The sequence below is a fragment of the Epinephelus lanceolatus genome, chromosome 10, assembly GCF_041903045.1.
Source record: "Epinephelus lanceolatus isolate andai-2023 chromosome 10, ASM4190304v1, whole genome shotgun sequence".
NCBI lineage: Eukaryota > Metazoa > Chordata > Actinopteri > Perciformes > Serranidae > Epinephelus > Epinephelus lanceolatus.
The window spans coordinates 5,108,579-5,134,509 of NC_135743.1; the positions used below are offsets into that span (position 1 = coordinate 5,108,579).

The following is a 25,931-nucleotide window of genomic DNA, read 5'->3' on the forward strand; positions in this document are numbered from 1 at the left end:
GGAACTAAGTCTACAGAGGGCCAAATCCGGCAACACTTGTTGTATATTGAACAATTTTATTGCGAGACCAGTGTGTTTTGGCTTGTGGCCTTCATCAGGGTGATCATCAAACATGTGACAAGCGACATCTAAATAAGCATGCAGCAGGGAGAAAGAAAAGACAGTTGTGTGCAGACATTAAAATGTTTTCAAGTTCAGCTGACTTAAAGACTCTCTTGGTGATGGTAACAAAAAATTAAAGTGTATGAACTGAAAACTGTTTATTTCCTGTATGAAATTATATTGTCCTTTCCAGAACACTTTGGCAGACACACAGGAAATTATAAGGAAACGATAAAAGTCCTGTTGTCACTGAGTTCCCGACATTTTAATTTGAAAAGAACAGCTCATACCAAATAATCAGAATTGAAAACTCAAAATATTATCAGCTCAACTCTCAGTGGGCTGTATTTAACCCAGTCACCAGAATAAATGTCGGCATTGTACATTTCTGCAAACTATGTATATGTAACATGCATACATTTCATGTCAATGCTGTGGTTAACATGTGGTTAGGTTTAAGCACAAAAAACACTCTGTTAGGGTAAGGAAAAGATCATGATTTGGCTTAAAATACATGGTTTTGGTGCCACAATCATGGCTGGAAATGCTGCTGGTGCCTTCATAAAAACAGTGGGTTTCAGTAGCATGATCATGGCTGGAAACACAGGGATGTGTCACTAAAAAACACCCAGTTTTGGTGGCAGATGCATGGCTTAAAATGCTGCCAATGTCTCACTAAAAAACACCTCATTCTGGTGGCAGAATCACAACTGGAAATGCATCAATGTGCTGCTAAAAAACACCAGGTTCTGGTCCCACAATCATGGCCTTGCTGCCTTGATGACACAATCATGGCCAGAAATACGGCAATGTGTCGGCAGAAAGCACCCAGTTTAGGTGCCACAATCAGTGCTGGAAATGCAGCAATGTGTTGCAAAACAAAACAAAAAAACCCCACTTGGTTTTGGTGCAGATGAATGGCTGGAAATGCGACCAGTGTCTCGCTTAAAAACACTGGGCTTTGGTGCCAGAATTGCAGCTGGAAATGCACAAATGTGTTAATTAAAACACTTGGTTTTTAGTACCACAATCACAGCTGGAAATGGTGCTGGTGTCTCCATAAAACAGTGGTTTTGGGAGCATACTCATGGCTGGAAATGCAGCAATGTGTTGCTAAAAAACCACTCAGTTTTGGGAGCATACTCATGGCTGGAAATGCAGCTAGTGTCTCCCTAAAAATACTCGATTGTGGTTGCACAGTTCTGGCTGGATATGTACTAATGTGTCACTAAGAAAACAATTTTGGTGACACAATCATGGCCAGAAATGCAGCAGTGCATCGCTAAAAAATACCTGGTTTTGGTTCTACAACCATGGCTGGAAATGTCCTGACCTTTCATCAAAAAAAATTCCCGATTTTGTTGTTTGTTCGTCTCAAACAGTGTTCTGCTGCTTGGCAGTTGTCCACCTGTTTCACACCATACAGCAACATCCCTTTAGAAACGCTGGTATGATCTGTATGAAATGTACAAATGTGACGTATCCATGTTTTTGCAGAAACGTATAATGCCAACATTTTGTTCTGCCGATTGGGCTGCTGTCTGAATGAGTTTAATTCAGCTTCACTGTAAACAAATACAGTCTGTAATGGCCTGAATAAAACAGTGAAATAAGAGTTAAACATATTTGCTTAATTAAACTTACTCTGGTCATGTCAGTGCGTAAGGTGGACTGTGAAAGCAACAAGAGACTCGGAGCATATGATCAATCTACTGTTTATTTTGGACTATAAATGTACCGCAGCAAAATAGATGGAAATGAAACGTCTGATTAATACAGACCAACCGAATACAAACATGTAACAGTTTACTATCCAAACTGGTCTATGTCATCTTTTACATAAACCTTTTATAACCAACCAATTATTCTACGCCTGTTAAACATGCAGAGATGAGTCATCTGTTGTCCGGGGAAATGAGAGAACTCAGCAGCAGAAACACGAGCGGTTTGTTTGATGCTCTGTGAAACAGAAATCCAACCCTCCTGCTCTCATCGATTCCCATCAGTCAGTAAAATCAGATTAGGCAGCAATCAATAAACGCTTTGACTTTCAAATGACATTCTTTGTTCTGTCTTCATGCTGTTCCCTCATGCAGAAACCTTCTCCTTAACATGCACACTGAAAAACCGAAAGAGCTTCAGCAATTAGGATAGAAGATAAAATTGTTAGTCAAATATGTCGGTGGTGAGACACCCCAGGTGAGAAGAGACTTTATGCACTGGTCAGTTTTGAGATATTGGGCTATTTTGCTTCCATAACATGTCATCTTTCAGACTAATGGAAGGAAAAATATCGAAAATACACATTAAGGTTTATTTAAGTTCAGACTTCATTTATGCAAAAAGCAGATTTAATTCAATAAAACTGCAGAAAAATTATGATACAAAAAATAATTGTGTTAATGTAAGTAATCAACTGCAGAAGTTTCATAGTGATATCTTGGTAAAAAATTTTACCCTAGTGTCTTATCTTTAGTCTGAGAATCTTTGGACTTTACAAATCGTATCTTTTAAAGGCTGTTTTCTCAAAATTAGGTTTGTTTTTTGTTTTTGACTAAACAATCTCCTCATCAGAAGTATTTAAATCCACCAAACTGCCCAGTTTTACGTCTGTATTCTGAAGGTTTAAAGATGTTTGTTCATATATCATTCATAGACTGATTTATAGAAATTTTTATTCCTGACAACATAGCAATTTTCTTTTTCTTTTTTTAATGACTGTTAACAGTATTTTCTGGTTTATGGAGTGATAAAAAAAGATCTATCCAAAATTCCCTCTGTCAAAACTTTTGACTCTAAAATGACAACAAAATGAAACACAAATTTAGAACCAGGATTATCCAATGTTTGGATTTTTGTTCAGGAAATGATGTTTTTTAATTATTAATCTGAGAGCACTGGGGGCTTAGTCTGGTCCGTTGTAGGGGGGTCTGGAAGGATCCTCCCCCATGAAATTTTCTTGATGAGCAAGCTCTATTTTGATGCTTTTTTTTAATGCATTTGGCATCTTATTAACCCTTTAAGTTTTTCCTCCAAAATTAATTAAGAATAATGATGTAATAAAACATCAGCAGTTGTTACTAATTAATATTGTGTACGAACCGAATATTTTGCAACTGCTATCATTAAAATTGAGAGAATTTTGAGGTACTTGAGTATTTCCAACACGATCTCATCCCAAGTCGTCACATATCAATGCTTTGTTAGTGGACTTTCACGTCCTAGTGGACTTTCACATGCTAGGTATCCTCCTGCGTCTGCTGTTGACGTTCTGGGATGCTGCAACCAACGTCGGGACATTAACAAATCCACATGGTTAGGTTTAGAAAAAAGAACTTTGTGGTTTGGCTCTACATCCATCCTAAAGGGACTTTCCAGGTCCTTATATTATGTTTGTTACCAGCAGCATTTCAAACTGAGGCCATCAATGGGTGTATCATACTGCTGTGACAGGTGCCAACCAGCAGCATATCATAAGACCACAAAAAGGTTCTGTCTGGCTGTGTTACAAACTGATGTCCCATGGTGGCGAATCATACTGCAGCAAAAGGTGGCTTTTGGCATTGGTGTCTGATGCCGAAATCACTGGCACGGCGGCAGAGTTTGACGACTTTGGAATGAGAATGGGCTGGTATTTTTATTTTATTCTACTTTATACTTCCACTCCACCACATCTCAGACACAAACATTGTACTTTTTACTCCACTACATTTATTTGTCTGGTTAAGTCACTTTTGAAGACTCAGATTAGAGATACAAAATATAATCAATTAAGAAATAAGGATGTGTTATTATAGATTAAACTACCAATAAACTGCACTAAATCTGCTGCTTAAAGACACAGAGGCACAAACATGCATTTTTGATTTATGACATTATTTTCGGAGGCTTTAACGCATGAATGGAATTGCAGATTATTACATCGGAGGCTTTCTGTTTTATTTTTAGGCCTATTCTTATTTTTGAAATATATGTATAACCTATATATTTAGATCCCACGATTCTAATAAAACACATTCGGGGCTGAACGCCACTGCTGTAGATAATCATCTGGGGAAGTTTCATGATGACATCTAAAAATTTTACCCTGTTCACCTGGGGTGTCTCACCTGAAGGAAATGAGGTGAGTGCTTTGTATTATTCTAGACAGACTTGGCACATTGATGGTTAGCGTCACTGGGGTGCGCACCAAGGCACGACTTTGGTTTTCATAGTGAATGCGTTAAAAGTAATTTTCCTCTGACTAACACTGATTAGATCTAAAACTCATTGTAATTAAAGTTTTCACTACTTCTCATATTGGTTCTTCCCCTGACGACCAGGATTCACCCTCAGCTTCTGACTCATCAGAATGGACCAGCTCCTTCTCATTTCTACACAACACCTGCTTCACCTCCGAATGCGTCTGCTGCTGCTCTTTCTTGGCAGTCAGGGTTTTAGATGACTCAATATCCACCCTGGAGTTCCAGTGATCCACATTTTCTGAATCCCCCCAAACCAAACTGTCAGCAAACCCGAGATTCTGATTGGTTTGCTCAGCAGCTTCATTGCAGACATCATCTGGTTGATAGGTGGCACCAGTCTCCAAGGAGGACACCCAGAAATCACTCTTTAATCCAGAGCTAATGAAACCATGGAGGCTGTTGTCTTTGCCGTTTGTGTTCAGTAGTTCTGTTGAGTCCTTCGCCACAAAGATGTCTGTTTCATCAGGTAGACTGTCGGGGGAAATCTCATGGGGCTCCTCTTTATGTGTCATAGCGCCCTCATCTGAGCTTCTGTCATCGTGGAGACAACTTTCAGCTGCTTGAGGAACACTATCACATTTTTCATGATCTTTACCCTGATCTCTGATTTCAAAGTCCTCACTTGGGTTCTCCAGGACTTCCCATTCAGCTGTTTCTAGAACCTCTGGAAACTCTTGACTCTCTACAACATCCTCAATCAGGCGTTCTTGAGATTCACTGGAAGCTTCTACAGGTACAGCCTCTTTCACCTCAGTGGGGGCAGCCACATCCTGCAGGTTTCCCTGATCTGCTGTTACCGGCAACACAGAGTTTGCATCCTCTGAGTTGTTGATTTCTTCCATATCAGGCTTGCTGATGAAGTCAGTAAAGTCAGAGTGATCTTCTATTACATCAGGATGTGTCACCATGGACACGTTGTGGTCATCCTCTTCTTCTCTTTTCTCTGGAGCATCTGTAGCTTCTTGAACCTCATGCTGGACCTCCTCATCAGCCACAGTGTCTGACTGAGGCAATACCACGGACGGATCACTGAAACGTAGGTTGTCATGAGGTTGATCTATAATTGTCATGGAAGATGCAAGTTGGTGGTTTACTCTCACTTCAGGCTCTGCACAGGAAGACGTTCCAGTCTCTTCTTGCTCTGTCATTTCCTTGAGAAACTTGTGTTGCAGATGTTCCTCACTCTTGCTGAGCTGCTGCTGTGCAAAGAAAGCGCTGTAGTAGTCTGTAGCAAGATTTTCTAATTCCTGTTCCACAAGTCGGTCTATCTCCAACTCCTCATCGTAGGCCACATTTGTAGGTACCGTGAGTTTGGACAGTTCTTGAGTTTTTTCATCCAAATGTCCCTCTCTGACTTCTCTGATCATTTCTTCTGACTTTTCTGTATCCTTCAACAGCGTAGCCTGTTCACGAACAGTCGTAGCATCATCAACATCCCTGTCCTCAATGTTAGTATACCCTAGATTATATTCCTCATCCAACGCTTCCCCTTCCACTTCCTCACACAGATCTTCCATAGTTCCAGATCTCTTTGACTTGCTTTCACTCCACATTTCCATCTCTCCAATCTTCTTTTCCTGTTCACCTTCACTAGACTCGCTCTCATCCATGTGTGACGCCTGAGTGTTGGCGTCAGTCTCATCACTCTTGTATCGAATCAGAGGACGAGTGTCGGCAAGAGTGTTATCCTGAGCGTAGCTGTCGCTCTCCAACTCGGTCCGCCATGACATGGAGACATTTTGAGAATCCTCGTCATCCTCTTCTTGGTTGTCAGGAAGCAGCGCATGATCTTGGTCGAATGCATCATGCTGTCCATCATCTGTTGGAGTGTCCATAGTTGAAGACGCCATGTTGTTGTCTTGCTGTACATCTGTGACAAAATCCTGCTTAGTTTCTCTCTTGTCATGCTCTTGTCCTCTTGGTGATATGTCTTCCTCGGGTTCAGCATGTTGTCGTTTTTCTTCATCCTTTTTTATCCCTTCATCTGTCTTCACATCAACCTTCCTTTCTATGACACTGTCCCATGTGTCCATTTCTTCTCCATCTGGATACAACTTATCCTCAATATCCATCACGCTTGTTCCCACAACAGAATGGCTTATTTCTTGCTGTATCTCAGCTGCATCCTCCTTAATGATGTTTTCATCTTGGCTGAAGTCTGTCACTCTGTTTAACAAGCTTTCTTCAGCCTCACATTCAGTCACCGGACTGCTTGTCCTGGAATCAAAGTTTGGTTCAAGAACCGCGTCCGTTCCAGAATCTGAGGTTTCCTCTTGCACATGCTCGACCTCTTTCTCTATCCATGCTTCAGTTGGAGCTTGCAGCTCTTGCATATTATCTTTTTCTGCAGGTATTTCAGAGGACACATCCTTATCGGATTCATCACCACACTGATCCTCTGTCATTCTAACATGGTATGGTGTGAGGTTGGGCGTGGTAAACTGACGCTGATCCACTTCATCCCAGAGGGGTGGCTCAGTGCTGAGACCAGACTCGACCTGATAACTGACAACTGACTCGACAACTGGTTTATCCTCAGGAGGTTCTGCACCAGCATTGCTCCTGTCCTCTTCACCTTCTTTGTCCCCTGATGCTGTTTCAGCCTCCTGCTCGTTGGGAGGTGATAGAGGCTCAGCATAGGTGACTTTCTCCTGAACCTCCTGTGGTCTGAAATTCTCAACAGCTCCATCCTGCAGTATTTTGGGATAAGGGGTTTCCAGTGTTGTGGACTTTGTGTCATCATATGCAGGTTTCTTGGAAATCTTTGGAGTTTCAGTGAAGGTGGCAGGTTTTCTGCTCCAGCTTGGCGTTGCAGTAATCGCTGTCACACCACGATGAGATGAGAGAGAAGTGGTCTTGTGGCCAGCAAACAGCTGGGTCTGGTAATTCTTTTTAACCCCCCGAGGACTGAAAACTGCATCTGTGGAGAACAAGAGCAGAGCTCATGAATACACAATGAACTGAGCTACTGTAATAATAATGACTTGTATTGATGTCTTGAGTTTAAACCAATTTCTATATAATAATTCTGCCATATATACTGTATGCTAGATATGTGATATCCCCACACAGCGGCGATTATTATTTCAAATCATCCCTCGTACTCTTAACATGACAGAGATACTGTGGAGAACCTGCCTCCCCAAAGCATTATTAAAACATATGTTCTCAGTGGAGGCTGGACACTAATGGGGAGATATTGATCGTCATTTCCTTTCACCATCGCCTGAGTAACCGGAAAGCAAAGCCATATGGCTCAATAACCTTTGGGGACTGTCTTAGGTGGCTTGCATTACAGGACCCAAAGTGCCTACCTCAGCTTCCCTAGCCAAGCCCCCCCGCCCACCCACCCAGTTAGACTAATGCGATTACCAACTGTATCAAACGTGTCCCCACTCTGAGGGGCTTTTAGTTAGACTGAGTGAAATTATACCCTCACAAAGGAGAGAGGAGATAAAGGAGAGGATTTCAGCAACATACTGCAGCAGTGAAGTCAAAAGCGCTTTTTACACAAAAATCGCACCATAGAGCTGCTACAAAGTCCCTTCTTTACACCTCCTTTGTATTTTTACACAGCACTAAACAACACCAGCATCATGCAGCTCCAGCTTGTGATTTTACACAGCATGCAGACATCACAGAAGCAAAAGCGGCAACACAACACAAAAGCATCAGTCTCTAGTGTGACAAATAACATGCGTGTTGGCAGTGCTTTCGAAGTTATAACAACAACATAACATAGCAATGACAATCATTTACCATTCCTTTTTATATAGCTGCTGATTTTGTCCTTCACTTGGAGAATAAAGGCAAATTTATACCTGTGCGTCGGCTCTATGCAAAGCCTATGCAGTAGCCTACAAACGTGGGCTATGCCGTGGTCAGCGTTTATAGGCTACTTATGCAGTGTTGTGTCTGTGCCACTCTGCAGTTACACCTCCTAATTGACTTAAAGCTTGATTGATTCAAAAGACATCTCAAACACACATTAAACATGGCTTTATGGGGTCAGTTTTAAACACAAGTGCACAAATCGGCCCCATTATAATTCGCAGCATTCACAGACAAAATACTTCTTTATCTGGACACATTTTCCCCACAAACACAACATGCTAACATTATTAGCACAACCCTACAGCATTTTCCATTGTATAAGTTAGCCTAGCGGCTCAGAGACTACTCGACTACCTGCTACTCGTATGAAGCCAGAAACAACAACAAAATTTAACAAAGGTAACGTTACAAAATTCAGCTCCATAACAACTCACAAGGTTCACTGACAAAACAACTGTCTTATATTAAACATGTCTTCTCTACAAATACAACATGCTAACATTATTAGCACAAGTCTATAGCATTTTACATTGTAAAAATGAGCTTTGTTGCTAGTGGAGTTTTTTCCACACAGGAATTAAAATGCCATTGTTTGGAGGCTTTATTGTCTTCACAGTTTATTATTTCTTATCTGTGAAATTAAAGAAAATAAAAGCTTTGTTTCTACTGAGGGAAATGGTTTCAGCTTCCAAAAATAGACAGAAGATCTGCATGGCTGCGATGCGTGGTTACATTTCTGGGGTGGTGCACATCAGGCTATGCGTCTACGCAGAGCCTACGGCATAGGTACGACGTCAATTCAACACAAATGTAGATCAGGCTGAAGGTGCTCCCAAACCGTGTTGTTTTACCAATTTGCGGATACTTCTGAGTTAGCTGCTAACTGTCACCAGCTCCTTTGTAAATCCCCCATGGTGAGTTGCACACATAACGTCATCAAAACGTCACACCCATACCGTCAGTGGTCTTGTTCTGCCAGCTGTCCCTTTTTACATAGCCATTGTTTCGGCATTGTTTCTACCTCTGATGCTGCCGTAAAGGTGAAACAACTCTGTCCCCCATTCTGTGATTGTACCTTTCATACAGTACGGCAAGGCAACACAATGACATAGAATTCCCACCTTGAAGAGGCCCTGTAACAAGGGCTACTGACATAGTGCTGCTGTATTAATATTTTTTACTCTAATTACCTGTGATGGAAACGTTTCTTGGCTGATTTAATATAAAGATGTCTCCCCTGTGGCCTTCCCCATCCAGCAAAGCTCTGTAGAGACAGATAAAGGCAGGAGCAGGTTACTCTCTGAATACACATCATGTGAATATTGTGACGCTGAGCCATAAATGCAGACACGTTGCTGCACACAGAGCGATGGGTGGGAAGAGGAGAGGAGTGACTTTTGTTGCTCTTGAGCAGCAGGAACAGACTGAGGTCTGTTGTTATGGTAATGAAAGAAAGGGGCCGGCCATTGAGGAGCCATCTGCAGCGCACAAACCTCTGCCATCAATCCCTCACACACACACACACACACACAGGATGTTCATGCACACCAACACACACACTATTAGCAGATATTATGAGCAGCCCATGCAGCACTAATACCTCTGTCTCCATTCACACATGTGGAGCACACCAGTCTCCATTCCAACACATCATATAATTAGCTGCATGTCTGTGTCTGCATTCCTTATCATATGTAATTCTGAGATATAAAACATATAGGTAACAGTCTGATGTACATTGTAATTTGTCCTCTAGTTTGTCCCCCCCCCCCCTCCGGCTCCCCTCTGCTGTTATTCTAGACTCCCATAGCTGATAAATCGGAGGCTTCTGAAAAGGGTGAGGGTCAGAGTCTTGAGGAGGGGGAGAAGGAGAAAGGAGACACCACTATAGAGCTCCATAATGGATAAGTTGCTCTGTCCAAGACATCAGAGGCTGCTATTTCAATGAACTGACCTTTAGTCCAGAGGGCTGCACCCGCTGTGGACGGCTCTTTATTGTCTGCGTGTCTCACTGATGGAAGTTTGTTCGTCTACTTTTTTACCGCACAGCAGCATTAGGACGAGTTAAACTAATTGTATCAGATTTGATTTTGTTTTGATGAAACTGTCTTAATTACATTTTGTAACCTGATACTTTGGACTCTAGTTACAATAAGACTGCAACCAAGGAAAGATAAGTTTCATTATCAGCTAATATGCTGATTATTTTCTCAATTAACTGTTTAATTGTTTAGATTTTAAAATGTCAGGAAGGTGTCAAACTAGAATTAGAATAGAACCTAGCAGTTGTATGCTTCAAGAAACCAGTCAAGCTGCAGCCACAGTTTATGTCCATTTCTGTCCAAACTCAGTTCTTCAAATATGAATGTTGCTACAAAAGAACCTACAAACATGGACCAGAACTTGGACATGGACTTGAACTAACACACTCAGATAATGCGATTGGGAGTCAAGTTACTCCTGCATCTATACAGTCAGTTGGATCCAAACTGGCCGAGGTGCCCTGCGAGTGTTCCACAGTGTCCCACCCGGGCTTTGACGAGGGAGTTGAATAGGTAATGTGTAACAGAAGAAGAAGCCGGTAACAACATGGCGAAATCTAAATCCAGAGCTGTGCAATTTTGGATGGAGCTGTAAAGTTGTCCATCATGGTACCAGTTTGCCGCTAGCTAACCGTAGCTAACTTGTTTGTTGATTGTTTGGTCTGTGACGTAATAGGTCAACTGGAAATAGAATCAGTACTAACAAGCTGAAAGGGGGCATATCTCCACCTATCGTAGAGGAGTTGCACATACTTATATGAATAAATTGATTCCCCTCCCATGCTTGTATACTGAGACAAGGCAACACATTCTTACTCAGACCTTGTCACCTATCAGCGTTTGGTTGGTTTGGGACTTTCACCGTCCAGATACAACGTGAAAGGTACCCTTAATGCGTTGGTTGTTGACGTTCTGGGACGCCGTGTCAAGTTATGTCTGTTACATGTTTTGTGTTCTTTCAAAGTACCATTCAGTTTTCCACAGGAAATTTAGAGTTTACATCCAGTCTCTTTCAAAATAAAAGCACTTCGTCGGTATAACAATGCAAATTGACGTTTTTTACCTTCAACTAACTCACATGGTTGGGTTTAGGAGAAACGAACAGGGTTTGGCTTTATAATCTTACAGGACGGGAACACCGCTCTCCCGGGCGAATGTCAGTGTTGGACCCATCCACCATCCCTCCCAGCCGCCCTGTTCGGACTTTTGCCGCCTTCATTCTTGTCTTGCTGCTTTCCCCCTTGACGCTGCTGAGTGCTGTTAAACTATAACAGAGACCAGCTGCATATCATGCCAGCGTTAAAGGATGGCTTTTTTTCATCTGCATCTGATGCTGCAAGTCACTGTTCAAGTGTGGGATTTCAATGACTTCGGAGTGAGACCAGGTTGGACAAGGACAGTAGTCCAATTAAACGTGACCTTGACCTTTGATCACCAAAATCTAATCTGTTTATCGGTGAGTCCAAATGAATGTTTGTGCTACATTTAAGGAAATTCCCTCAGTGCCCCCCTGAGACATTGCATCCATGATGATGAGACAGAGACAAGGTCACAGTGACAAAAGTCTGTCGCAATTTTCTGAAGCTCAACATCCTGTCTTCAGATTGCTTATTTTGTTCGACCCACAGTCCAGAATCCAAAGATGTTCAGTTTATTATCATATAAGACAAAGAAAAGGTGCAAATCCTCCCGTTTGAGAAGCTTGACTACTAATGATTAACTAACTCTCAGATACAATGGTAGAGATGAATGTTTCTTGAACAAGTTGGATGTGTTCTCTCCAAAAATCCAAATATGAGTAATAAAGAGGAGCTAAGCATTAAGGATGTTCATGTGACCATAATAAGATAATAATTCTCTTTATACTACTTATAAAGACAAAAATTTGATCTAGGATAACTCGTGATTTAGTCAACTCCCGTGACGTTGTGAGGAGAGTTGTGAGTGAGGCAGCTTTTAACAAACATCAAAAATATGTTGCATTGAATGCAACATTGATCCCACACCTGTCTGACATCAAACAGGTGAGCTCCTCAGATCATCCGCCCCGGTGAAGTTTGAATGTTTTTGCACTGCAGTGTGGCGCACCACCTTTCTCCTCTTTTACAGGGATGTGACTGTGACACCTCATGAAAGCCAACTTATCATTAAAAGTCAGAACAGAAAGTTTATCTCCATCAGTGCTCCATCTGCTGATTCATTTTATACGACAATGATCAAAACAACAGGCATATCATAATGGCTACTTTTCACCCACTGATCAGAGTATCTATGATGGAGAGAAGAGGAGCGGGATTCAAAGCTGATATGTTGGAGCAGTCAATACCTGAATAAATCAAACATGAACTCTGTGCGTCTGTTCCCCTGAGACGAAGAAAACATAAAGAGAAATATGTTTGTAACTGTGAAAGGATGAACTGTGTACACCTATGAGACTCGACTTTCCCCCAATACAGTACACTGCAATACAGAGACGTAATAGTAAAATAAATCAATGTGAGGTGAAGATGTCATAAGCTTGTTCTGATACAGTAGAAAATACAACTCCTAACAATCACTAATGGTGTGACAAATAATATCATGATGTAGTATGTGTGATATGTCATGAATACTCTGGCACCAATAATGTTTTGTCTTGTGTTACTGAAGCACGGTGCTTTATTTCTTCAGGGTTGGTTTTAAAATGCTGCATGTGGGAATATTTCAGTGTGTTTGTTACAGAGGCTGAGACTCTGTGCTCTTTGCTGCACATTGTTTCTTCTTAGTTGTGCATAAATCTAAGAGAATAAATGCAACATATGTACTGATTCTACCTTTGTCTAAAATTGCTTTTACATTTTTAGGAGTGCTGTTTATTTCCCATTCCTGTAAAACTCCTATCAAAAACGCCAAAACGCCTATCCAAGGCTTATTCAAAGTAAACTGAAGGCTGTTCTTGAACCATTTGCAGTGCATGCACATGCATGGTCTCATCTGAAAGGAAGCACTCTGAAGTTTTTTCCCCAGCAGTCAGAATCACTGTAACTGTGTCTGTCATTGAGATATAGATGTCTGAACACACTAAAGTTGAAGCCTTTTTTTTATTTTTTATCTGCAGAACTGGTCGGTATTAACTGTAAAACACAATGAGACCATACCATGAGGCCTCACACTGTCCGAATTCAAAGTAGATAGCAATATCACAGAAAATAAACATTTTACACGTTTTTCTAAGGTTTTGTCCAGGCGATCTCCATTAAAAGAGGGTGAAATGATGTACTGAATGTGTGATTATGAGTGAAAAACAAATCAACAAAGACAAATTTATCTATTCAGAACCTTATACTAAATTATTTTAGAACATTTGTATTAATAAGAGACTGGATTTTTCCTTTAAAACAATAAAAGAACCCTGTATTTATTTACATTTATAACGGTCTATGTTGGAAAAAACTGCCCGAAATTTCTATCTTCAGGTTGAGAGTTTCATTGGAGATAAGAAGCGTCAGTCATCGGAGCAACTGCTTGCTATTGGCTGGCTCAATAGACCGAAAACAGAGGCAGGCCCTTCCTTTGCCTCTTATTGGCTATTGTAGGCTGTGGAGCGGACATGGAAGCTCCTATTGGCTCAATTGAGGTGTCAATGAAAAGGTCAGAGTTCAGCAGCCATTTTAATGCTGAGATATCTGTTGTGTTTGCATGTAAACTGGAGATGTTGTGGACATTATGTGCAGAGATCAGAACATTTGAAATGATGCATCTGCAGTCTGTGGATATCTACAGATGTAATAATGTGTTTGGACTAAATATCTCACTGAATTTGGATCGTCTGGACCTTTGAGAGTGTATCAGGACCATTCCTGTGAGAATATTATCGATCTGTGGATCATGACAAGGTTTCATAGGTGAGTTATAACTGTTTGTTTGTTTGTTAGTGCTCTGACAGAAGCGTTTATTAAACCTGCTGTGGTGGTTGTGTCCTGAAATACTCTGCATCAATCGAATCGCAAGAATCTTAGCTTTCTAACGAAATATCCTATGAGTAACCACTTAAACACAGCAGTTGTTTACATATCATAATGCTTTAATAAACCACACTGGATTGTTAAAAGGACTTTTTCCTCTTTATTTTTTAACTTTGGACAGAGCCAGGCTAACGGTTTGTACAATGCTAAGCTAAGCTAAAAATGTCCCATCTCCAGCTCCATACTCCATAAACAGACTTAAGATTGATCTTTTCTTAGTATTGATCAGTGACTGATCAGCTCTAGATCCATATGTGTGATTATAAATGTACAAGGGGGTAAAGATGGAGACCGATTGGCTGCGGGACATTGCCCTTTGCCCTTGGAAAACACCCTGGGGGAGCAGTAATGGTTTCAGTTTCCATCTATGCTCTCATTTTGTGTCACCGCATTGGAGGGAACATTAGCTAGCCATGTTTGTCTCGAGATGATGTGTCCTGATTGGCGTGCTGATAGCTGGTCACTGCATTTTAATCTGAAGCTTTTTATTTGTGTGAATTCTCGAACGCATTTCGAAATATCCAAAGAAATCATTTTTAATTTAATCTAACTGACTGGCAGTACCTCTGTCGCCCACTAAATGGCACTGTGAGAATCGCTGCTCTGGGAATCACATTTCCTTGACCTATAACAGCAGCTGACAGTGTACCTGTATGTCGCCACCTCCAGACCCAGAGACGTCTTCTGCTGCAGCAGGCCTCGGTTCTCCAGGGTGATGTGGTCGATCTGCTGGCCCAGCTCCTCTTTCTCCGCCTCCAGGCCCTCTAAGTGCTCCTGCCAAAACAGGACATGAAACAGGAAAAGGAAGCAGTTAAAAAAAGCCACAGAGAGCATTCTCACAGTGAGTATATTGGGGAAACATTCTTTCTGCAACTGTTTATGGGTTGTTGAGAAAACATTACACACATATTTTTACTGCAAGGATCAAAAATGACAGTAATGCTGTTAAAACAGTTGCACTTTGAGTTGTTCATGCAGCAGTGTTATAGTCATCCAGGACCACACTGGGAGAAGGTAACATTGTCTTTTACTTGTTTAATTTGGGTGTTTCACCCCTCAGACCTCACTGTGACCCAGAACTAATCCCAACAGCCCCAGCCTATAAATATGTAGCCCCCCAGTCCCCTTCAGACCCGAATGTTTTCACTCCATCAGAATATTAAATTAGCATACTGAGGGAGGAAAGCCCCGAGGGGAGGACTCACAAATGCTCCTTAAAGCCTTCAGTGGGACATCTGGCACATCACTAAAGATCCTGAATATTCGCCAGGTTAAGAGATATAAAAAATATATGTCACATGTTCATGACAGTGAAAAGAAAAAGATCTGGTGATTAAGCATCTTTTTAAAACTTTTACGTGTAATAATAGATGTGACTAAACTCCAGTTTGCCTCACTGACTGAAGACATGTGAAGCTGATTATCAGCTGGTCACATTCCCCTGTGGTTTGTCACTTCTTTATTTCACACTGTGTCTATTTGTGAAGCTACGACAGAGATATCAAACGCTGTGAGAGATTGCACTTTTCATGAGTAACAGCCGACGACCTTGTGAGGACTGTTTTCACACAACAGAAGTTCCCAATTTGCAACAACTTTTCCTCTCTCACAGCTTCTCTAGTAACATCTAAAAAGCATTTATTCAAACAGCAGGACTTTTGTTTTGAAAATCTGTCTCCTTCATATTATTGATGGACTGACTGACAGAGCCTGACTGATAAATCGATTAGCGATATTGGCCTATTACAGATATATCTGTGTTTATGTTGTCTGATATGCATCAGTATGAAAACTTTTTTTGTTTGTTTTTTACAGAATGTAATGCAGAAAATGGTTCTTGGGATAATTTATAATTATTAAACCACCAGTGAAATTTACTGTTTTAGCACACTGATGACATTTTTAACAGTAAAGTTTATTGTTGTACTGTAAAATTTCCATCATAATCTATTGTTAAACTGTAAATGTATTATTGAATTTTAAAATTCAACTCTAAATTTATGGTTAAACTTTACATTTTTTATTATAATTTATTGTTGAACTTTAAAGTTTTATTATTACTTATTGTTAAACTGCAAATTAATTGTAAAAATTAAAAAAAAGTATCAATTTATTATGGAACTGTAATTTTATTATTAAACTTTAAAAGTTTTATTCTAATTTATTGTCAAACTGTAAAAAATGTTATTTTTAATGTTAATTAAACTGTCACATTTTTATGATAATTTATTGTTAAATTTTTTATTTTTTTATTAGAATTTATTTTAAACTCTAGCATCTGTTTGGCTCTAGCTGATGATTATTGTCAGAAAAGGAATCAAAGGTGAGCATCATTTAATCCATTTATCAAACATGACAACTTTCAGTTGTGATGAGAGTTTTTCATATTTGATATTTTATATGTAATAAACATCTGTCAACTTTAAAAAGAATCTCAATTATGAAATTACTTGTGCTGCCAAAGACAAAGTTAAAGTCTGGAGCCCACACTTTATAACAGCAAGTTAACAGCCACAGTGAAATGGATCTGTGGGTGTGGGTCTCTCACCTGGAGCTGCTGGATCTCCCGGCTGTATCTGTCTCCCTGTTGGGCTGCAGTCTTCTCCAGATGCCGCCTGACGTCATGAGCTGAGGCGATCTCCTTCTCCAGCACTTGGAGCTTCAGCTGGCTCTCGCTCTTCTCCTGATTCAGTTGGGTTAAACGGCCCCTGGCCTGGTTAAGTGACTCCTCCAGCCGATCTAACTGCCCCTGATGGGCCTCTGCTGCCTCCTGCCATGCCCTGTTGGCCGCCTGGGAGTACTCCTGTCCCAGCTGTAGGAGGTTTGGTATCTGGTTGCCCCTTTGAGCCCATGTAGGTGGCATTGTGGCTCTGGAGTGGTTCAATGTGGCCTCCAAGTGGGCGACGTCCTCCTGATGGGTTTGAGTTAGGTGCCTCATCTCATTCTCCAGCTGACTGACCTTCTCCCTCAGCCACATCTGAGCCCTCTGTTCCTCCTCCAGCTCCTTCTTGCTCTGCTCTATCTTCTTCTTGGCCTGCATATGGGCCTGAGCCTCCCTCTGCCTCAGCAGGTCCAGGGCCTGGAGCTCCTCTGCCACCTTGCAGACCTCCATCTCTGTGAGGACCCTGTCCCTCCAGGCTGCGTCCACCTCTAGTCTCACCTGACGCAGCTCTTCCTTTAGGCCCTTCCTCCGTGTCGAGGCTCCATGATTGCTGTGTCTCAGAGCTTGGATCTCTTCTGCAAGCAGCGCATTCTCCTCCTCCAGGTGTTTGACCCGGCTCAGGTATGTCTCCAGGCGTCGGTTCAGGTTCAGCATCTGGTGCTTCTCCTCGCCCAGGTGGCTGTGGTGGAAGGTTTTATGTAGACTGTGGAGCTCCATGTCGGTGTAATAAAACAGAGATTTGGCAAACGGAGGCCTCACTCAGAGGTGCACTGATTATGATTTGGCAGCCAAGTGTATCTCCGTGTCCAGGCCCGACTCTGTGTGTGTGTGGGGGGTTTCTGTGAGAGTGAAGCTCCTGTGAGGCTCTGGGAGTGTGGCTGCCAGCAAGAGGCTTTCCTTTCATACTGGAGTTAATGAAGGGGCCGGGCACATGGACAGGAGAGGAGGAGGGATGGAGAGGGAGGAGACTGAAGGCCACAGAGGGAGGGGATGAGGAGATGAGGGAGGATGGAGGGGTGGAGGGGTGGAGAAGGAGGGCTGGGGGAGATGGGAAAGGGCAGAGAAAGGCAATGATGTCATTTCCAAGGTTAACTCTTTCACCACTGGCACTTTTTCCCAGCTGAGAAAAAAAAACCTTTTAAAGAGACTCAAACAGGCAGAAAGGTGCTGTAATCATATCAAAACCAGTTTAATCCACCCAAATTCTCATGTTTCTATTATCATGATGCCATAAAGGCAAAAAATCCCTATAAAATACTGAGAGTTGTTTTAGGCTCAGTGTGTAAGATTTAGGAGGATTTAGTGGCATCTAGTGGTGAGGATTGCACATTGCAACCAGCTAAAACTTATCCCGGTTTGAATTCCTTTCCTAATCAACTTGTACTATTTCCATTGTGATGATGTCACACATTTTGAAATCACTCCTCTTGGCTCTAGGGAAGTTTTACAAGTATAAACCCTCCATGGATAAGAAATAATAGTCATAATTTACCTTGTTTGCAGTTTGAGCTGTCCTGTCAATAGTTTTATCTTTTTTATAATACTGGTCTATGGGGGAAATACTTTTTGGGCTGCAGGGATCTTTTTGCTGCAATACTGCAAGTAGCCACTGGAAAAAATTTGCAAGGCTGAGCAGGCTTCCACGGGAACATACCTATTTAACTATATTATACTGACGCTCATGCCGACAAGAAGTCCAGTGTAGTTTTTTAATCCACAAAACTCGTTCGGGGTATCGGAGGATAACAGCTAGCCGGAATAACAGCTACACTTGAAGTGTATGGAACCCACATTTTGAAAATGTAATAGAACTCTGCTAATGCATTTCAAAAATGTCAGAACGGCTCGTCCATCATAATCCAAGTGCCCTGAAGCCACGGCATACAAAACTGACTTGAAAAGACATAATTTACTCCACTTTTAAAGCATCATTTCTCACCGTGGTTACATGGCAACTCATGCGAGACTCGAGAACTAGCACCAGCACTAGCCTTCAGCTAGTCTCGCACGAGTTGCCATGTAACCACGGTAAGAAATGATGCTATTAAAGTGGAGTAAATTACGTTTTTTCAAGTCAATTTTGTATGCCGTGGCTTCAGGGCACTTGGATTACGACGGACGAGCCGTTCTGACGTTTTTGAAATGCATTAGCTGAGTTTTATTACATTTTCAAAATCTGGGTTCCATGCACTTCAAGTGTAGCTGTTATTCCGGCTAGCTGTTATCCTAAGTACTGTCTGTATTTTCATTCTAAAGTGGCCATTTCCTTTAATTTCTGCCCTAATCATTCATACATACCGGACCTTTAAGAATGAACAGAAATGAAGGTGATTAAAAAACAGGAATACACAAGCGATCAAGACGTTTGAGCTCAAGGTGGAAATTGATAAGTACTTGAGGGAGGCAGAGAGCATGACATGTTTGGTAAAAGACAGTCAGAGATGTATTTTAATCCTAAAACAGCAGGAATTTAAGCTCTATTTGGAGGCCAGTGCAGAAATGTGAAAAATAGTGGGATGTGTTCACTTTTGTTTGTCTTTGTTAGGACTACAGCAGCAGCAGTCTGAATGAGCTGTTGCCTGAGAGTTCTTTTGGAGGAGACCTGAGGGGGGGAAAAGGGGGACAAGTGAAACTGACCATCTAATTGAGGAAAGTAACCATTTACTAACAATTTACACAACATCAAAGTTTCAAACATCTTCTTGAAAGTTACATTCGGCGGCAGAAAAAATAAAGTAACAGTGACTTTATAAACATAAGGTAAAAATTAATGAAATGAAGGAAAATGATCTTCTGCTCTAACATGACAAAACCAACATGGATAAAGATGGATTTTTTTTTTATAATCATATGGTATGAAAGTTCAGCCTGACACAGAACTGATAACATAAAGTGTTAAAAAAGGAAGCAAACATTTTTCTTGTAACTTGAGGTCACTAAGCTCATGAGCTGCGCACCAGACCGCACAAGGAAATTCTGTCTACATTAATTTCGAAAGATTTCAACTGTTCTGCATTTTTGGAAACTTTTTTTTTTTTAATAGAAAATTCAGTTAATAAATAAACCAAATCATGCCAAGTGTGAGCTCTTCCTCTGAATTCCAAAACCTTATAAACAACCAACACCCAGCAGACTGGGCACAACTCACAGTATCAGCTGGAAATGTATCTGCACAATGATAATGATAAAACCTTCATGAACAGTCTCATATGTTTTACAGGCATTGCACTGTTAAGTGTGAAACTCAGTGATGCTGGGAACAGCTTGGCCCCTTTATCTCCATCTAGTGGGCATCTCTCAATACTACAACAGCCTACTGTTACCCAGTATGACAAGGTGACACCACTGACTGACGAGGCATCAGATTAAATGTTAAATAAAAGCTACACAACGCAGCAGTGATCTGATGTTGCTTTATTACTTGTGTTTTTAATGCGTGAGTTACAGTTGTTCAGAGAGGAAGAGATTAAAATATTTAGTTTCAAGGAAGCCTAATAGTTGTGAGCAAACAGATCTGAAACCTTCAGATCTGCCATAACACATTTAGCAGCTAACATGACTTTAGGAAGTCTTGCTGCTGAGCTGCTGATTATATCTGAATGTGCCTCAGTGAAATACCAGTCTGGAAACTTCCTCTACCTATCTCTCATAAAGTTAGGAAGTTCCCTTTTTTGTTTTATCGTAAAGCAGTATAACTCCGGTGATGCTCTATTCACTGTTCATTGGTTTGGCATTTAGATGAAAATTGAAAATACTGTATAAAATGATAGAGGCTTATACTAAGTTTGAGTATGAAAATGTTTGCAGCAGCCAACCAGAAACATTCATTAGCTGTACTGTACGTAAGAGGTGCAGACGCTCCAGTGTTGGTCTAACCAAACTGAAAATGATGTATTCATTTTATCTGTCACATATTCAGTGATCATCAGCAGCACTCGCACTGAGGAATTAATGTTTCAAGGGCCGTATTTACAAAACTTCCTCGAACAAAGAGCTGCTCCTAGTAATGACATTCTAAGAAAATTCTTAGGGTTGTGACATTTTCTCAGAATTCCCCCTTAAAGTTAAGACTAGGTCCTGGTAAAGACGAAAGTTATTCAAAGAGAATCTTAGACATTAAGGGGGCTCCGAAGGTGAAAGGCTCTTGGGAGGAGGACTTTTAGGAGGTTTAAGGGTTTCTTAAGCAGAGGAGAGACGTGCAGGTTGATTGGTGACTTTAAATTGGCCATAGGTGTGAATGTGAGCTCGTCAGCCCTACAAGTCTGGCAGCCTGTCCAGGATGTACCCTGCTTCTCGCCCAGTGTCAGCTGTGATAGGCTGCAGCCCCCCTGTGACCCCCAGCAGGAGAAGCAGTGACAGATGAATTGTGTTAGGCGGTAAATGTGTGTGTATCCCTCATGAGATCAAGCACACATACTATCCCTGCACAATCTGATCTGTGGCGTTTAATTTACTTTGAAGAATATTTCTCCAACCTCTCCTCTGATTAAGAAACTCTTTAAAGTCCTCCTCCCTATACTCCCTAACAGCTTTTCACCTTAGGAGCTCTCTTGAGGTCTAAGATGCTTTGTAAATAACTACAAATAAATAAATAAGAGTTTTCTTAGAATTTCATAGGAGCAAGCTTTGTGAACACGGCCCCAGGTCTATTGAATATGAACTCTGAAGCTGAAAAAAAAAGGAGACGTATGTTACACACACTGTAAACTGGACTTCGTTTTAAAGGATAACTTCGGTATTTTTCAACCTGGGCCCTATTTCCCCATGTGTATGTGTGCGTATGATTCATAGGTACAACTCGTTCTAAAATTGGTTCAGTATTGAGGGAGGCGGATGCAGCCAGGAGCCGCGAAACGAGCTAAAACGGTAACAGGGGCAAATGGGTCCCGTATAAGTTTGCACATTTAAAGTGCTTTTTTCCGCCACTGACCGGTTCAGATCGCCAGTGCTATCTCTGTAAATAGCATACTTAGCATTTCCCTTACCTCTGGGCTGTGTGATGTCATCTCGCGAGAGCTTTGCTCCACTGTGTCTGTAGCTCTCTCTACTTGTGGGACAGCTGTTTTCTTGAGGAAGAGGTGTTTCGGGATTGGATGTCTTCTCTTCTTCTTTGGCTGGCAGTAGTCATCTTGGGAGAAGTGAGCACTGCAGACCCGATGGTCTGCAAGGCGCAGTGTCTGGACAGGAGTGTTAGCATCCATTTGTAGCACAACTAGCCACAACTTCAGCATCTCGCTGTCCGACAAAGGCAGCCTATGAAAGCTGTACGGGGTGTTGCGCGACATCCTGTTCTTGCAATTCGGATAAGCACAAACATGAACCATTGTTTTCAATCGATGCAGTAAAACTCTCAACTGTACTCCGGGACAACCAGCGCCACTCTGAGCGGCGCTCAGCATGGCTCCTCTGTTTTCTTCTGGCAACAAGCAAAGCTCTCGCGAGATGACGTCACAGCCCAGAGCAAGTGAAGCGTCAGGGAAACGCTTAGTATGCTATTTACAGAGATAGCACTGGCGATCTGAACCGGTCAGTGGCGAAAAAAAGCACTTTTAATGCGCAAACTTATACGGGACGCATTTGCCCCCGTTACCATTTTAGCTCGTTTCACGGCTCCCGGCTGCATCCGCCTCCCTCAATACTGAACCAATTTTAGAACGAGTTGTACCTATGAATCATACGCACATACACATAGGGAAATAGGGCCCAGGTTGGAAAATACCGAAGTTATCCTTTAAATGACATTTTTACAGGGGCGCACCGTCAGGAACCAGGTAAACTAGGCTAATGTTTGGAGCCCACCAGAAATATGTGGGGAAAGAGGCCCCAGATGGCCACTCATATTGGAATATTTTGGCATATAAACCCCCGTAAATCTCCAATGAAGGCAGCATACAGTGAACCATCACTGCTGCAAACCCCACCTAAGTGGAGCCTCTCCTAGCTACCGTATGTCAGCTGAATACTGTTGGGACAGTCAGCTAGTCACCTGTTAGTGTCATACATACACCATTATGTGGAATCATCAGCGTGATGAGTCAAGCAAACCTTTCTGGTCACCAGAGACGAAAGAAAAAACAAGAAGAGGAGGACATGCGACACCAGGACAGTGGTACGTGGATATAATGCTGATAAATGAATACAGATGTGCTAACATTAGCTAGCAAAGGAACGTGTCAGTTTATCGCAGTAAGTAGGGGGGTCGGGGTCCCTCAAAAACTGTACTGTTGATAGATTCCATTTCAGTGTGTAACTGAGGCCTGAAGTGTCAGGTAGGGTCGACCTTACTCTCCTTCATCTGATTCTGTTACAGATGGCACAGGGAAAGGGAGATCTGTGAGAAGAGAGGCTGGATCATGGGGAGTACCACCAGTTGGTCCAGGAGCTTCTCCTCCATCATGGACGTTTCCAGACATATTTTAGGATGACTCAGGGGCAGTTTGACAACGTGCTGTCTATCGTTGGGCCATATAGCTCTCCAACAACCACTACCTCCAGTTTCTCCTCCATTGTTCATCAACTGTAAACTTGTCATGACCACCACAGAAGGCCCGCCTCTCAAAATATCTGACTGGACAATGGGGAAAAAAGATGATGAAAAAGAGATGACGTGAGGTGCTTCTTCTCTACTCCGAGCACTACATAGTCTACATGGCTGTTTCTCTGGGATAATGTGATCACTTAGGGAAAAGGCTTTGTGAGGAAATGCAGCTGTGGGTTTAAAAGAGGACTGAGGGGACGGACTTTAAAGGAGGAGCTTTAAAAGAGTTTTCATATTCCCTCCAGGTCGCCTCTCACACGGATGATTAAAAGTCTGATTTTCTCTTCGTTCTTATGAGCTTATGATTTATGTGCTTTGGCTTATTATGTAACAATAAAAATTATGGATTTTTTTTGTGTGGTCCGATTTCAAATCACCATTTGCAATGCATCCAGACTGTTGCGTAATAATTTCTGTTTTCTGTTGTTTTCAGGGAAACTTGCTGTGTTTTCTCTCATTTCTCTTTGTGAAAGTGTTTAAAAACAATTAGCATTACATCTGAAATATCTTAAACCATTTATGACACTATCCTCTGCTTTTATAGCAATTGGATTGAGATGCCACCAGTGTTCAGGTGAAACCTGCACAAACGCACTAACTTGTCCTCCCAGCTTTGACCGATGTGCCACTGTAGAAGTGGACGGTGAGTTGTTCTTCCACAACTAATGTTAAGTATTTAAATCAATTATCTATCAAGCTTACGGCTATATTACTGTACTAAATGCCTGGTGTCTTTTATTGCTTTTATTATTGTTGAAACTGACTTTTTTTCCCCCATCCTGTATTGCAGGCGTCAACGCCAAGAGCTGCTTTTTCAGTTCTGTTTGTATTAGTCCCATACAGTGCTGTGAGACGGACTTATGTAACAGTGGCCAGGCTGATGAAGATGGCACCAAACCCACTGGTTCCACCCCAAAACCCACTGGTTTCACCCCCAAACCCACTGTTTCCACCCCCCAGCCCACTGGTTCCACCCCCAAACCCACTGGTTTCACCCCCCAGCCCACTGGTTCTACACCTAAACCCCCTGGTTCCATCCCCAAACCCATTGGTTTCACCCCTTAACCCACTGGTCCCACCCTTTATCCACTGGTTCCAGCAAAATACCCCCTGGTTCCACTCCCAAACCCATTGGTTTCACCCCCCAGCCCACTGGTTCTACACCTAAACCTTCTGGTTCCACCCCCAAACCCACAGGTTCCAGCAAAACACCCCCTGGTTCCATCCCCAAACCCATTGGTTTCACCCCCCAACCCCCTGGTTTCACCCCCTAACCCACTGAAACCCTCTTGTGCCAACTACAAACCCTCTGGTTTCGCCCCCTAACCTCCTGGTACCATCAACATACCCACTGGTCCCACCCTTTATCCACTGGTTCCAGCAAAACACCCCCTGGTTCCACCTCCAAACCCATTGGTTTCACCCCCCAACCCCCTGGTTACATCCCCTAACCCACTGAAACCCTCTTGTGCCACCTACAAACCCTCTAGTTCCGCCCCCTAACCTCCTGGTACCATCAACATACCCACTGGTCCCACCCTTAATCCACTGGTTCCAGCAAAATACCCCCTGGTTCTACTCCCAAACCCATTGGTTTCACCCCCCAGCCCACTGGTTCTACACCTAAACCTTCTGGTTCCACCCCCAAACCCACAGGTTCCAGCAAAACACCCCCTGGTTCCATCCCCAAACCCATTGGTTTCACCCCCCAACCCCCTGGTTTCACCCCCTAACCCACTGAAACCCTCTTGTGCCAACTACAAACCCTCTGGTTTCGCCCCCTAACCTCCTGGTACCATCAACATACCCACTGGTCCCACCCTTTATCCACTGGTTCCAGCAAAACACCCCCTGGTTCCACCTCCAAACCCATTGGTTTCACCCCCCAACCCCCTGGTTACATCCCCTAACCCACTGAAACCCTCTTGTGCCACCTACAAACCCTCTGGGTCCGCCCCCTAACCTCCTGGTACCATCAACATACCCACTGGTCTCACCCTTTATCCACTGGTTCCAGCCCGAAACCTCCCGGTTCCACCCCCAACCCCCATGGAACCACCCCCTAACTCACTAGTTTCACCCCCAAACTCCTGGTTTCACCCCCAGAGCCCCTGGCCCCACCCTCTAACACACTGGCCCCACCCTCTAACACACTGGCCCCACCCCCATATCCACTGGTCCCACCCTAAACCCACCTACAGCTTCAGAAAATGTATCTTCTTTCGCACCCAATTTGTAACTCATTAAGAATAAGCACATTTTCAAAATGTAAAGCTGCAAATGACTGCATGACTGCAAATCCATACTCCATAAATACACAATATGATCAACCACTGAATTGTCTAATCATTTAAACTCTGCAGCAACCCCAGAAATATTGGTGTCAGGACTTAAATGTGAACAATAATGAGCAAATCAATACATTCAGTGGTTAGTTGTTGATCTAAGGAATGACGAAGCAGATCAGCAGACTTAAAGATTTTGCACTTCCTGTTTTGATGCCAG

General features: G+C 42.3%; 1 protein-coding gene and 1 long non-coding RNA gene across 3 annotated transcripts; one reads left to right on the top strand and one right to left on the bottom strand.

Moving 5' to 3' along the window:
• Positions 1-1,801: 1,801 nt before the first annotated feature.
• nes (nestin) lies at positions 1,802-17,778 on the bottom strand. The gene is made up of 4 exons (XM_033641151.2): positions 16,775-17,778; positions 14,876-15,000; positions 9,371-9,444; positions 1,802-7,266 (listed from the first exon to the last, which is right to left on the bottom strand). Exons 1-4 carry the CDS (start codon positions 17,603-17,605, stop codon positions 4,397-4,399), a joined length of 3,900 nt encoding a protein of 1,299 aa, XP_033497042.2. The 5' UTR covers positions 17,606-17,778; the 3' UTR covers positions 1,802-4,396.
• Positions 13,896-25,558, top strand: LOC117266164 (uncharacterized). 2 transcript variants are annotated; one of them, XR_013492149.1, is made up of 4 exons: positions 13,896-14,106; positions 14,896-15,067; positions 23,971-24,069; positions 24,217-25,558. It is a non-coding gene; the product is annotated as an uncharacterized LOC117266164 (long non-coding RNA). The 2 variants fall into 2 exon arrangements; XR_004502477.2 differs by lacking the exons at positions 23,971-24,069; positions 24,217-25,558 and adding an exon at positions 20,109-20,283.
• The last annotated feature ends 373 nt before the right edge of the window (positions 25,559-25,931 follow it).